This window comes from Cheilinus undulatus, linkage group 2 (assembly GCF_018320785.1).
Source record: "Cheilinus undulatus linkage group 2, ASM1832078v1, whole genome shotgun sequence".
Taxonomy (NCBI): Eukaryota; Metazoa; Chordata; class Actinopteri; order Labriformes; family Labridae; genus Cheilinus; species Cheilinus undulatus.
In genome coordinates, this window is record NC_054866.1 from 4,365,323 (window position 1) to 4,381,045 (window position 15,723).

Consider the following 15,723-nt stretch of genomic DNA (forward strand, 5'->3'; position numbering starts at 1 on the left):
TGATTATTTTCCTTCACCTTCCCATCCCTAATGATTCTCCATAGAAATATAAAATATCTAAAAATGTGACAGCGATAAAGTTGAGCGAAACAGAACTGCTTGGTTCTCAAAATCTCTACTACTGAGGATTTCAGTGCATAAAATATCAACATCAGCAATTCAAAACTCAATGTACCAATATGCAAAAGCATTATAAAGCTCTTTCAGAAGTATTTTTTGAAAATAAAGTTTTATTTTGACGATAGAGCTGCTTTATTCTGCCATTTTCAAGACAATTGTTTGAAATAAATCATGTGAAAAAGGGAAAAAAAGCAAGAAACAGATGAAACTGCGCTGAAATGAATCAAAGTATCTTTAAGGTTTTATATAGATATTTGGAAAACAATTCATAAAAATACAAGGTGAACTCTTAGGATAAGCATTTTGTGCATTACTTTATACTGTAACTGCTAAATACCCAGTGAACCCGAACACCTTCTCATCGCCCTCCAGTGGACGCGTCCACAATGCTACTACGGAGGGAGTCGGTAAAAATGAGGTGTGCAAATTCAAAGAGCGACTTCCAATCTCATTCCTCCCCAATTACTGTTAATTAGCCTACATCAGCAATACCCGTTAATGTGATTAAGATTGCAGCATGCCTCACTGATTTGGTATATCCTGTGATAACGTCCGCTTTAAACCCAGCAGCTATAACTCAACATCCTCTGACCCTCACATTACTACAGCTAGGACCAGCAATGTAGTGGCAAATAAATAAATCCAGCAGGGGGAAATCAAACTTTGAAGCAAAGATTAATTCTCAGAAGGAAAAAATATAAAACATTTCCCCTAAATTACTTTTGCACTAATCCAAAAATAATGAGCTGAACAGAGATTAAATGTTATTGCCCTCCACTACATTTCTGTCTAGCAGCTATTCGTCCTTTTTGTCTCATGATGGTTGGCCACAGCTCCAACACGCCGCAGAAACAAGACACCAAATACACAGCCTGACAATCGCTCTGGACACAGGTTCCCGTGGCATCAACCCTTTCATCATTTGATTGAAGAGTTTGTTTTTATTAAGAAGGCTATACCAGACGCATAATCACTATACATTGATTTAACATTACCTTTACAATTAAATTCTTCACTGAAATTACAGAATAAATATATGCACATTTTTCTTCAAATCTTTGTGAGAGAGAAAACATTAAAAGTGCTTCCTACAAAGCCGTTAGTGGGTGACAATGGGGAATCCAGAAGCAATGAGGGGAGGAGGGGGTCAACAAAGTGCATGGAAATATCCAGAAAACCTTGAGCGTTGTCTTATAATAATATTCACAAATGTTTTACCATCCATACGTCGGCGCGTCCTTTTACGAGAAGCACCCTGATATAGACAGAAGTCCTCATTAATAGTAATAACCATATTAATAAGATATAAAAATTAAATAGAACACTGAACTGTAAATGTGTTGCAGTATCTCTGTTCATAATGTGTCGTGGTAGTTATGAGTAAATCCCCTCGCTTCCTGCACCGAAGCGAGTGCATGCAGCAAACTGCAGTTCATTAATAGTTTTTCTTTCTCTCTTTCCATCATTGCCTACAAACTTTATGTGCACGGCCTCCGGGTGTTTGTACATCCTAGTCAGGGGTAAAAGAGACTGAAAGAAAAACCCCGAGTTAGGGAGACGTCCAGCTCCCGTGTGTCTTTCACACTGCGGTAACTCCATTAGAAGGGGTTTCAGTGAGAGGATGTCTTGTGTGTTTTATTCCCCGGTGCCCCTCTTATTCCTCTTTTGCTCTCTCGGGCATATAGAGATATTTATATATTATAAAAATAACGGCTGTTGACATTGCTGGCTACTCTGAAAAAAAGGCACTTCATTGAAATATCTGAGAATGGCCTCTCCTCCAAAGTGATTTTTGGGGGGTTGGGACTGTGTTGTATTATATTTCTCTTTTATCATGCTGCTTTTTCAAGTTTTTTTTTTTTTTTTTTAATATGGGTGATTTCATTTTAAGGGTGGCAAAGTGAATTTGTGTTTTTTTTTTTTTTTGTTCCCCGTGGGCTTTTTAGATGTTAAAACCGGTACGATTTTTCCAAGACTTCGAGGTAATCCGGCTTGGTTTGAAGTTTGGCCCTTAACTCGAGGTAATCGCTTTGGGACGGGTCGGGGTAGCAGCCTTTCCCCGCCGTGAAAAGCAATGTCTCCTTCAGCCGTGCATCCTGCTGCAAATCTGGGTACTGCATGCCTGGTGGGTGCGCATGCGCCACATGCATGTCCTTTAGTTTGGGTACTGTCCCATACAAACAGTCTACAAAGCCCACTGTCGGCGTGGGCCTCTGACTGTCAATTACTGTCGGGCAGAGCCCGCCGTTCTCATGAAATCCGGCCATGTCAGCCGTGGTGTGGTTGACTGTGACAATAGTGTTGAGTTGAGAGTTGGAAACAGCCAGGGTCCACTCTCTCTCTTTCTCTAACAAGGTTCTGTAGTTACTGTTACTACTGCTGCCACTGTCTTTCTTCTCTGAAAACTGTGCTCTGTCTTCCTCTGCTATCTCTCCCTCCCTAGGCTTATATATGGGGTTGTTACACATCTGAGTCACAGGGTGGGGGATATAATCATAAACGTGACCGTGGGCATGTGTGTGACTCGTGTGAGTGTGCGTGTGAATACTGGGCGTTGGTTTCTCAGGAGTGCCGGCATTTCCGGCACTGCTCTGCCTTGGCGGGTCCTCAAAAATCCTGCATTGCATTTGGATCCCTGTCAGATCCACCTCAGAACGTTTCCGGAAGGGCAGCTTCTTCCTGCGACGGAGAACAAAGGCAAAAAATCCAGCAGCGACAAAGACGGCAGAAATGAAGAGGATCAGGAGGCTCAGGATGAGGACAGAGAGTGGGACGGCCCCTCTACCGCCGTCCTCCCCCATATTAGAGCTCCCAGTGGTGAGGTCGTCCCCACCGGGGAGGGCTGGTGAAGGCCCAGACGAGTACCTCAGCTCAGGACAGATGACCTCCACCTCCAGCGAACGCAGATCCTTCCCGAACGCAAACTCAGGCGTCTTACAGAACACATCTCCAACCACGATGACGGAGGAGAGCTTTTCCAGCCACTGCTTGAGTGGGATTATGTCACAGGAGCAGTCCCAGGGGTTCTGGTGGAGATCGATCTGCACGATGGAGGTCAGATGCTCAAGAACACCACGCACAGGCATGGAAAGGAAGTAATTGTTGCGGAGGTTGAGACGTGCAAGGTTGGTGCCAGCAAAGACGTCAGTGGGGAGGGATCGCAGCAGGTTGTCATTGAGAAAAACCAGCTGGAGGTTCGGCATCAGGGAGAAGGAGTTGGGTTGTATCTCTCGGATGACGTTATACTCAAAGTAAAGATAGCTCAACATCTGCAGACCCCGAAACATCCCAGGAGTCAGCCTTTCTATGTCATTCCCATTAAGATATAAGCTTTTCAAGTTAGGCAGGTTGATAAAGGCGCCTTCTTGGACGTAGGATATCCGATTATTTCCTAAATGCAGTAAATCCAAACTTGAAAAGTTCCAGAAATCAGAGCGGTAGATTTTCTGTATTAGGTTTCCACTCAGATACAATTTCTTGGCATTGAGAGGCCGAGGCAGGAGCTCTGAGATGTTATGAAAGCCTTTCTCTTTGCAGTTCACTGTTAGTCCCAGGTCGTTAATGTGAAGGTTGCATGTGCATCCAGTTGGGCAGATAATCGGAATGGGAGGCCTCGTTTGGTAGTCCGGGACACGTGGCTGGTTCAGGGCTGGGTAAATGCTACGAGGGGTCGGTGGGTTTCTCGTGGGCCGAGGTCTTTTTGTAGGCTTGACGACTCTTTCCTTGTATTCCACAGAAGAGGCCGTGTTGTGAAAGGAGGAAAGCATGGAGGACGGTTTAGTGGGCCATGTGTTCTCATTGCTGAACGGGACTTTGGGAATTCCCAGCTTGGCCTCGATCTCTGCATCAGAGAGCGACGGACAGAGCTCGCTGCGCTTGATCTCCCGTAAGTCTTTCCCGTGTAAGTGGAACGGGTACTCGCATGTGATCTCCCCCACTAGTGCAGTGTAAGGGATCCTCTCCAGCCATGTTTTCAACTGGACGATCTCACAGACACAGTTCCAGGGGTTCTCCTCCAGCTGGATCTCCATTAAGCTCCTCCCTATATACTCCAGTGTGCCTTTATATGGCAGTGTCTTTAGTCTATTCCCTCTCAGGTCCAGATGTGTGAGCGACACGGACCGGAAAAGAAAATTTGGGAGCACAGGGATGAGATTGTCATTTAGTATGAGCACTCTTAATTTGTGGAGGTGCCTGAATGCACCGCTTTCAATCCGTTTGATAACATTGTAGTCTGCCTGGAGGTACTCTAAACTCTCCAACCCGAGAAAAGTGTCATTCCGGAAAACCTCCAGTTTGTTTTCATGCAGGAAAAGCCGTTTGAGTATTCCCAAGCCATTGAACGCTCCAGCATGGATGTCTTGCAAGGCATTGTTACCCAGGTTAATGGATATGGCGTTGTTTAGATGGAGAAAGCTGTTGAAGTAAAGCTTCCTCATCGAGTTTCTCTGCAGGTTGAGCTTAAAGGGCCGACTCCACATCTGGGAGATCTGGCTGACATTTGTAAATCCTTTACTGTCACAGTGGACGTGGAAAATGCCCTCTTTGACCTCGCAGTAGCAGGGCTCGAAGCAGGGCTCGTCGATCTCCTCGGAGTCCTCTAGTAGTGGGATCGGGGTGGTCCATCCTAAGGCTATGGTGCTCAGCAAGGTAACCCACAGCATCCTTGCTGACACCACGGGGATGAAGTCTTGGCTCCAGGGACAGAGCCACTTCACAACACTGCAACAGAGAAGAGAGAGAAGACAATGGAGAGAAGGGAGGGTGAGACCGCGGGTAGATAATAGACAAGCAAGAAAAGAAACTTGCAGAGTGTGAGTTTAAAAGTGGGAAGACAACACTGAAAAGGAGAAAAAGGACTCAGTAGTTTCTGCAGACTAGACAACAGCCTCTAAATGGATGCATAATAGATGGAGCTGTTGAGATTAATTGTATTAATCTTGATTAATTAAGGTCCAGAATTGCACACTTTTTTGTCCCATTCAGCACACTGGTTAATCCACATCAGTAGTCTCCCTGCAGCCACATTGATGTAAAATACGTCCTGCTCTGCTCCTGAATGCCTCATTTCACTTAGAAAACTAAAAACAGCTAAGTTTTATTAGTAAAAAGTCATCACACATTTACCCTTGTACTGTCCCCTTATTTCCTTTTCAATCCATAAGAAAATCCTTTTGTGTAGTTAGTCCACCACAGCTCTCAATGTCTCATTTCACTTTAAAAACTCACAAACCACTCAGTGGACGAGTCAAAAGTCAAACATTTAGCTCTTTACTGTGTCCTTATTGTCTGCCAATCAATATCAAATTCCTTTGTCCATTGTTAAGGTTATGTTACATTTTTAATTTACCCAAAGTTCCTTTGTTTTCCAAAATAAAAGCATGTCTGTATCCAAGCATGAAGGAAAATTGTTGCAATTAATTGTGATTAACAGAAAAAATTCTGGGAGTAATTGTCACTCAAATTTGTACTTTTAACAGCCGGGGTTTCTGCAGATTACAGGACACATTCTAGATGGATGCATAATAGATAGGGCTGTCAAGATTAATCACATTAATCATTAACAACTGAGGACTGTATTTACTGCAATTTTTTTTAAAAATTGCAATTATTTGCAAGATATTTTGTCTCTTTCTGCACACTTTAGCTAATCCACGTCAGTGTCTCCCTGCAGCCACAGTGATGTCAAAAATGAAGTCCAGCACTGCTCCTTAATGTCTCATTTTACAATAAAAGCCTCACAGACAGCTCAGTGGACAAGTCAAGAGTCATATGAACCTTGTGTTATCACATTTAGCTTTTTCACTGTTCATTTTCAATTCATCACAAATTCCTTTTTCCAAGGTTAAGCTTATTACACAATCATACAAAAGCTGAAGTAATCACATACACTTGGTTTAAGAAAGTAAAAAAAGAAGAATCCAAAATGGGATTAATGACAACTAACAGCAATAACGTTGAGATTAATCATGATTAACATGATAACAACATCCTTTTGAGTAGTGAAGTTATAATGAAGATATTGATATATCTAAAGTTGTATTGTTTACCATAAAAAAGGCAAGCATCCAAATCCAAACGGGAAGAAAACAGTTTTAAATGCAACTGGTAGAATTTTAAAATGTGATGCAATTAATGGTGATTCTCGCCATAACATCTGAGATTAATCGCAACTACAATTTTTTTTTTTCTTTTGACAGTCTTAGTTTTGCAGGTGACAGAATAGCTTCCAAATGAATGCACATCAATTGATCACATTAATCTTGATTAATCAAGATCAACAATTAATATAATAATGCTTTCAATCTGATGAATTTCATGCGTTGTTTGTTTCAGCACACTTTGGTTCATCCTTGTCGGCGCCTCCCTGCAGCCACAGCGTTGGAAAATAAGTCCAGCGCTGCTCCTTAAAGTCTCATTTCTCTCTGCACATTGTGCCATTGAACATTTAACCGTTAACTGTCCCTTTATTTCTTTATCAATCCATAAGAAATTCCTTTTTTCTGTGGTCAGGTTTATGCTAAAATTTTGGTTTACCCAAAGGTCCTTTGTTGTCAAAAATAAAAGCACGTCTGTCCGGCAAGAAGGAAAATAGTTCTAAATGCAATGTGTGTAATTCTAAAATGCAATTAAATTAATCACAATCCATGGCATAAATTCTGATAATAATCTTGATTTAAGATATCTATCTTTGATAATCTTAGTTTTTGCAGAATAAAGGGCAGCTTCCAAATGAATGCATACTAGATAGAGCTGCCAGAATTAATCACCTTAACTGTCCATAATTAGTGCGCTTTTTTCTGCCATTGTGATGAATTCCATACATTACTGTGTCTGTGGTTGGTTAATCCACATCAGCATCTCCCTGCAGAAATAGTGATGTATAAACAGTTCCACCACTGTCTCTTTAATGTCTTATTTCACTTTAAAAACCTGACAGAGTCAAAGTCATCTGCATATTGTCTTATTGAACATTTAAGCATTTACTGTCCCCTTATTTCCATTGCAAATTCCTTTTTTTCTGTGGTTAACTTCATGTTAAAATTTGTTGTCTACTCAGAGCTCCTTTGTTTTCCAAAATAAAAGAAATTCTGAATCCACCAGAAAGGAAAACAGTTTTAAATTGAAATTATGCAATTTCAAAAATGCATTGCAATGAATCGCGAATTACTGCATAAATTCTGAGATAAATCATGATTATAAAATATCATTTTTTGACATCCCTAGTTTTCTGCAAATTTGAAGCCAACTTAAAAATAGATGATAGGGCTGTCAAGATTGATCACATTCATCTTGATTAATTAAGGTCCATAACTACTGCATTTTTTTTTCAATTGTGATTAATGACACGCTTTATTGTTCCTTTCTGCACACATTGTTCAATCCATGTCAGCTCTTCCATGCAGCCACAGTTATTTAAGATAAGTCCACCACAGCTCTCAATGTCTCATTTCACTTTAAAAACTCACAAACCGCTCAGTGGACGAGTCAAAAGTCAAACATTTAGCTCTTTACTGTGTCCTTATTGTCCGCCAATCAATATCAAATTCTTTTTTCCATTGTTAAGGTTATGTTACATTTTTAATTTACCCAAAGTTCCTTTGTTTTCCAAAGTAAAAGCATGTCTGTATCCAAGCATGAAGGAAAATTGTTGCAATTAATCGTGATTAACAGAAAAAATTCTGGGAGTAATTGTCACTCAAATTTGTACTTTAAACAGCCGGGGTTTCTGCAGATTACAGGACACATTCTAGATGGATGCACAAAGATAGGGCTGTCAAGATTAATCACATTAATCATTAACAACTGAGGACCGTATTTACTGCAATTTTTTTTAAAAATTGCAATTATATGCAAGATATTTTGTCTCTCTCTGCACACTTTAGCTAATCCACGTCAGTGTCTCCCTGCAGCCACAGTGATGTCAAAAATGAAGTCCACCACTGCTCCTTAATGTCTCATTTCACAATAAAAGCCTCACAGACAGCTCAGTGGACAAGTCAAGAGTCATATGAACCTTGTGTTATCACATTTAGCTTTTTCACTGTTCATTTTCAATCCATCACAAATTCCTTTTTCCAAGGTTAAGCTTATTACACAATCATACAAAAGCTGAAGTAATCAAATACACTTGGTTTAAGAAAGTAAAAAAATAATCCAAAATCAGATTAATCACAACTAACAGCAACAACTCTGAGATTAATTATGATTAATTGTTGCACAGTCCTGGTTTAGGCACATTAAAGGACTGCTTTCATATGGATGTATGACAGAATGACATTGGAAACTTTTGTAGGTGCTGCAACAGAGCCGTCTGTTTCTGCAGAACATAAGCCAGCACTCTAGGATGGGTAATATGATCCTCAGCAATGCAAACAAATCTCTGCATTCAGACAGTTAACGTCAGTGTATTGGGGGAATCGCCATTTATTATACAGCAGATGTGCTGCTAAGGTCGCAATAAATCACCTCAGAGATGCTTATCGCCGTGAATAAACGAAGGCAACAGCAAGTGGGCGAGGGTAGTGGTGAGGAGACACCGTCCCTGGGCTGTGTTGATTACATAACAGGGACCTCAATCCCTCTTTGGGTAAATGAGAGTCCAGGAAAGCGTGGTGGAAAAAAAAAAAAAAAAAAAAGAGTAGGTGCACATGGAGGTCTGACGCAGGAGGGAGAGGACGGGAATGGAAAAGGTGTCAGCCCGGCGACCATTAGTGGAACGAGACGAGGACTGTTGGAGGACTCTGCGAACATCCATCACGTTAAAATTAATTCTCAGCATATTTATCTGTGCTCCGCTAAAGCTCATGGAGATGGGAGAGAGAGGAAAAAAAAGGTTTTCAAAAGATGTGAGGTTACAACACTGCAGGGGCTGCTGAGCTGAGACGTCAGGATCGTGTCAAAAACAGAAGATGGAGGTAGTCCCCAGGGTCCAATGAATCCAGCGTACATGGAGCAGCATAGCCAAGGCCATTTGTTTGCCCTCTTGGTGATTTCTTCTGTTAAATACCCCACATAAACCCAGCAATCAGGAAACTGGAGTGCATTCTCACTGAGCCTTTCTTTGCCAAATAACACAACCATAGTCGGCTTAAACACTCGGCAGAGGTAGGCTACTACCTGGGGCCTCGTGCTCCAAGATATAGCCTTTATCAATGTGCATCAATTATGACATCTTCAATTACTTTAAATGGTTAGAGATTGTGTTCAGAGTAGAAATAAGCATCCAAAAGAGCACAAAATAGCATGAACAGATTTTGTTATCTAAGAGAGTCCCTGGGGAGGACGCTTGGCCCCTATAGCAAGATCCAAGCCCCTCAAAAAGCCCCAAAATGTCTTCCAATCAAGGACAGTACAGTCAGCTATTTTCATAGAGTCTTACTGAAGCAATGCATTGTCGGATTAAATGATATAGGTTTGCACTGTGGATGCAAAGGAGTGAAGAGTGCATAAATAGCATGGATAGATTTTATCGAGAACACTCCCTGGCTCCTGCACAAGATCCAAGCTTGCAAAAAGCCACAAATGAAGGAAAATACAGTCAGCTAGAGCCCTATAGTAAAACTGAAACAATGCACAAGTGGATTAAATGATTTAGGTTTGCATTTTGAATGACTGCATAAAATAGCATGGATAGATGTGATCTAAAATAGTCCCTGCTGCAGGTCCAAGCCCCAGTGCAGTCAGCTGGATCCCTAAGGGCACACTGGAACAGCGAATCGGAGGATTACTGTGTGGTAAAAAGGCATGCTATAAATAAAAAGGTGTGCTGGCAGAAGGAATGACATTGCACCAATAGGGAGCATATTTACATTTTCCCTAGAGTTATCAAACGATTAAATATTGCTGCATCTTTTTAAAATCCCATTTTAAGCTTCCACTTCTTTGCATTAAAACATTTTTGAGTTTTATTTTGGATTCCTCTACTGTCAGGTTACTGACTTCTTTGGATTCAGACCTGCTTCTGCAGGTAGAGGATTGTAAGATGAAGCTTAACATGGAAAAAGGAACTTGTCATGGATTGAAAAGGAAATTAGGGGAGAGTAAAAAGTGGAAGCTTGATATCATACGTTTGATATCATCCACTGAGCTGTCCAGGAGTTTTTAACATCAAATCAGACATTAGGGAGAGATGTGGGCTTGTTTGGATGAACCAAAGTGTGCTGAAAGGGACTGCGATTAATCGGTATTTTCAAAACTAGTGCATTAATTGTGGATCTTAATTAAACATGATTAATCTCAACATCCCTGTTTTTATGTAACACCTGCTCTAGAGACATGCTAAGATATCAGGATCTGGGGAGTTCTGGTTATAACACTCCTCTAAGGCAGTGGTTCTCAACCTTGGGGTTGGGACCCCATTGGGGGTCGCGAGACACTAAAAGGGGGTCTCCAGATGCCTTAAAACAAACCCATAACATTTTTTAGATTGCACATTTGCCACTTGACTTCAATTTTGCCAAACTTTCCCTTTTTTAAATCATTTTCCCCACCAATTTGAACACACTTTGCCAATTAAAACCTATTTTTGTCCATTTTAAACCCTTTCCACCAATTTTTTTCTGCCTGTTTTTGCCACTTTAGAACCAAATGTCGCCACTTTCTGCCTCTGTTGACCCATTATTGCCTCTATTAGCCACTTTTTACCCGCCCCCCCCAACCAAATTTCACTGTTTATTATGGCCATCTTTTGGCAGTGTAACCCATTGCTGCCCATTTTTCTGCCTCAGTTAATCTATTTTTGTCACTTTAAACTCATATCAGCCACTTTTTAATCCCCCTCTACTAATTTCTATGCCTGTTTTTGCCTCTTTAACCCATTATTGCCATTTTGTGCTTATTTTTGCAACATTTTTGCCGCTTCTTACTCATTTTTACCGGTTTCAAAATCCCATTTCATCACCTTTCCCACCTAGTTTTGCCATTTTCAAGCCATTTTTAATTCTGTTTTTTAAGCAAAAGGATTTAAATTTTGAAGAAGGCTACTTACTATAGCACACTAGAATTAAAAATGGTTTATTTGATAAGAGTGGTTATTATTCAGGTTAAAAATATAGATATCACAGCTTAATTTTTACAATGAACCGTCATTTTGTCGACCTCCCTGGTCCCCCAGTTTGTTTGGGCCCCAGAAAGCTCCCCCCCTATGGGCAGTCTTGTTTGAACAGGACTGATCCTGAATGTTCATGGCTGTGTTCAGCCATCTTCAGGTACAGTGGGGGTCCCCGGTCTCTGGCACCTTTATTTTGGGGGTCCTAGGCTGAAAAGGTTGAGAACCACTGCTCTAAGAGCTGATGTTGGGTATTTAGATGCTCCATAATAATTTGTCCACTCACTATGGATTCTTTTAGTGAAGGGCCTCGTATGGGTCCTTGCCTGGGGCCTCCAAATGACTAAAACACCTCTGGACACATCCAATACTAAGACTTTATTTTAGATTTGAGGTTTAAAGGCTTATCGGCAAAGCGTAACGGGTGAAGCTGCTGCTCCAAGACGCTCAGTTAGGAGGCTGTTTAAGTAGATCCGATCCGCCTGGGAACTTGAACAGTGATTATAAGATTAATACTAATGAAAAACAATAATAATGATGGTAAAAGAGGCAGTAGGCTGTCCTTTTTGGATGGAAATCAGAGGCTGATCGTGGATTGCGTTCAGGATCCACACGGTTTGAGTGGAAAAAGAAGTCAGGCATACAAAAACACACAAGCTGCACACACACACACACACACACACACACACTACGTTCTCCGTTCAAACGACGATGCTGAAAATCCAAAGCAGAAGCGCTGGGACTGTGAGCCGGAGAGTCGCTCTCCATGGTGCTGAAAGCAAAGCCCCGCAGAAGAGGTGGAAAAATAAAAAACAGAGAGTAATCCCCCTTAAAAGCTGGTGGTAAAACAGGAAAAACATCCGTGAATTAGAGCTCCTCTATGCAAAAATAAAGCGCTGTTTTCCGTGCGTCTCCGTGCGTAATCCTCCAGGATTTATCGATCCCGCCTCCACGGTGGAGATCAAAAAAGCGCAGATGCGACGTCAAAAAAAAAAGTAAAAAACGACATTTAGACAATCAGACACAATGCAATTCCCTTGAGGTGTTTTCAAATACGTACTTAGTTTAGCGGGATTCCAACTTCACATATCCTCCTGCGGTGTGTTCTGCTGTTGCACGGTGCGTCCCGCTCACCGTCCGATGCCGGGCTGCGAGAAAGAGGACAAGAAACGGAGGGGTGACGGAGCCGTTAAAGGAACGGGAGAGAGAGAGAGGGAGAGAGAGAGAGAGGGGGGGGGGGGGGGAGAAGCGCATGTGAATGAGCCAAAACCAAGCTGGGGGGAAATTCTCCACATTAAGGTGGAATTAAAAAGTCAGATCAGTAAAGTAGTCTGCTGTGAAATGATGGAATCTAACATTCTCCCACCCATGCAAGCAAAACAAGCCTGCACTGACAGGAATTTAAGACTAAATAAGAGTGCTGTCAGTGCAGCAGAGGCAGAGAGAGCTTATTGAAAGACATGCCGAGCATAATGCAGTAGCCTTCCGTCGTGACATTGGCAGGGGAAACGGTGAATAAAGAACAAACGGCTATTGATCAGTCGACTGGATCCCTGCGATCCGTTATCCTGCTTGATGTTCCCTTTTTAAGTCCATGACGCACACACACACACACACATCTGCATCACATCTCCCAGCCCAAACACTCACCTTAGTTTGCGATTGGAAAGCATCGGGAAAAAAGGAGCACTATGAATCTTGTTAGATCTCTCTCTCCTGCTCCTCTCTATCTCTCCCCTCTCTCTCTCTCTCTCTCTCTCTCTCTCTCCGTGGCTGAAGCAAAAGAGAGGAGGAATGAAGACGTGATAGGAATGCAATCTCCTCCACTCCTGCTCTCCTGTGACTCGGACTCCCTCTCTTCTTTCTCGTCTCCTCTCTCCTTTTTTTTTTTCTCCTAAGCAGTTTGTTTAAAATGCAAGCCCTCCACTTGTGCCAGTCCGCTTCCTCTTCCTCCCCCTCCTCCTCTTTCTCCCCCGCCGCCGTCGCCTCCTCCTCCCCCCTCCTCTCTCTCTCTCTCTCTCTCTCTCTCGGGCGAGCCGGGTGAGAGTGCTCTCCTCTCGGTTTCAGGAGCGCGTCTCTGTCCGCTCCAGTCCGTGGATCATATTGACGCGAGGGTCAAGCTGCTCTTTCTGTCTTTCCACGGGTCCGTTTTTTCTTGTCGTGCGTCAGAGAGGAGTGAGGGACTGAGCCGGGGAGGAGGCGGTGGAGGGAGAGCAATGGAGAGAGAGGAGGAGGAGAGTGATGGGGACGGTCGCGCTATAGTTCTGGATGCTGAAGCGAAGTGAGGAGAGACAGATAAATTAATAAATGCAAGTGAAGGAGCGCGTGGAGCGTGGAGGGAGAGACTAGCAGACCTGTGGATGACAGGTCTCTACTTGATCTTCATTTTCAGCATTGAGATAAATCTCTAAATGATCACAATGATGCCCAATTCTTCCGCCGTTCTGGAGTTGGCAGCCCTCACCCTCTGCCTTCCGATGCCTCTTCTGTCTGCTGTGGAGACGAATAGGGTGGCCACGGGTTTCCACAGCGAGCAGAGAGAGAGAGAGAGAGAGAGAGAGAGAGAGAGGGAGAGAGAGGGAGGGAGGCAGAGGGGGAGAGGCAGGGAAACACGGAGCGCTTCATCCTTCCCCACCGTTTGCGTTGCCTTCCCCCGCCTCGCCTCCAGCGGGCAACACAAGCCCGTGTAGTGAGCAGGAGCAGAGCCACACAAGCTCACGAGCACGAGCGAGGCTCCATCACGATCTGCAGCTTTCGCAGCTCTGCGAGGAGGGGGGTACGATTGCGCTGGGAAGTTATTTTCATGGCAGAGAATCTGAAAAAGCGCAACAATGATGACAATGTTTAGACTCGAACTGATTTATGAAGGATTCATGAGAGCTGTCCTCACAGGTACAGAGGGGTTGAAGGGATTTGGAGACCCCAGGAGGAGGCCCTTCTACATTTAGGTAAAACCAATCATAGTGAGTGTGCGAGATATTTAGAAGAATCTCTTTACAAAAGCCAGCTGTCACACATAAGGGGTCCGAAAGTAGCAAAAATGAGTGGAAGGGACAAAAAAATTAGTTACAGTTGGCATAAAATGATCCAAAAGTGGAAAAAATGTGGCAAAAAATGGGTGAAAGCAGTTAAGAGTGGCAGAAATGGGCAAAAACCAGAAAAACAAGTGGCATTTAACAGCAAAAGGTAGCTGAAATGGGTGAAAATGGGGAGAAAAAATGGTTAGAAAAGACAAAAAATAGGATAAAAGTGGCATAAAAATGGTAAAAAGTTGCAAAAAAGTAGGGAAAAAGTGGTATTGAATGGCAAAAGATAGTTTACATGGGCAAAACTGGGATAAAAGTGGCAAAAATTGAAAAAAAAAAACAGTGGCAAAAAATAGGCAAAAAAGCAGGAAAAAGCGATATTTAAACGATGGAAAGTGGCACAAGAAGGTGAAAAAGTGCAAAAATGGGATGAGTGGCATAAAGTAGTGGCCAAAATGGGCAAACACTAAGGAAAAAGTGGAATTTAATGACAAAAGATAGCTGAAATTGGTGAAAATGGGGAGAAAAAATGGTTAAAAGGGCAACAATGGGATAAAAGTTGCAAAAAAGTAGGGAAAAAAGTGGTATTTAATGGCAAAAGATAGCTTAAATGGGCAAAAATGGGACGAAATTGGCAAAAATTGGGAATAAAGTGGCAAAAATGGCCTTAAAAAGCAGGAAAAAAGCAGTATTTAGTGGCATGGTGGCTTAAATGGGTGGAAAGTGGCAAAAGAAGGTGAAAAAGGGCAAATAAGTGGCAATAAGCAGTGGCTAAAACGGGATAAAAGTGGGAAAAAAATTGGTATTTAATGGCAAAAGGTATCTTACATGGGTGAAAACTGGCACAAGAAGGTGAAAAAGGGCAACAATGGGATAATTATGGCAATAAGAAGTGGCTAAAATGGGCAAAAGAAGGAATAAAGTGGTATTGAATGACAAAAGGTGGCTTGAAGGGGCGAAACAGGGGAGAAAAATGGTTAAAAAGGTCAAAAAGTTGTAAAAAGGTGCAAAAAAAGAAGGGAAAAATTGGTATTCAATGGCAAAAGATAGCCAAAATGGGCTAAAATGGCATAAAAGTGGGCAAAAATTGGGGAAAAAGTTGCAAAAAATGGGCAAAAAAGCAGCATTTAAATGGCCTGAAGATGTTATGACATGTACTACCCCAATCCCAAAAAACTTAGGATGCTGTGTAAAATGTAAATAAAACCAGAATGCACTGATTTTCAAATCCCATAAATCCATATTTTATTCTCAAACAACATTCAGATGTTGCAGCTGAGCCTTTTTACCATTTACTGAAAAAAACTGACCTAATTTTGAATTTGATGGCAGCAACACATTTTTAAAAAAGTAGGGACGATGCAACCAAAGGCTGGAAAAGTAAGTGGTAGTAATGAAAAACAGCAGGAGGAGCATTTTACAACTAAAAAGGTTAATTGTCAGCAGGTCAGTGACATGGTTGGGTTTAAATGAAGCATTTTAGAGAGACAGATGCTGTTTCTGAGCCGGGTCCTACGGAGGCATGAG

The 15,723-nt window shown here is 42.2% G+C and overlaps 1 protein-coding gene across 1 annotated transcript; it reads right to left on the minus strand.

Moving 5' to 3' along the window:
• Nucleotides 1-567: 567 nt before the first annotated feature.
• On the minus strand, nucleotides 568-13,050 carry slitrk3a (SLIT and NTRK-like family, member 3a). Its single transcript, XM_041808741.1, has 3 exons — nucleotides 12,821-13,050; nucleotides 12,231-12,318; nucleotides 568-4,842 (listed from the first exon to the last, which is right to left on the minus strand). The coding sequence occupies exon 3, from the start codon at nucleotides 4,782-4,784 to the stop codon at nucleotides 2,070-2,072; it is 2,715 nt and encodes a 904-aa protein (XP_041664675.1). The 5' UTR covers nucleotides 4,785-4,842; nucleotides 12,231-12,318; nucleotides 12,821-13,050; the 3' UTR covers nucleotides 568-2,069.
• Nucleotides 13,051-15,723: the final 2,673 nt, after the last annotated feature.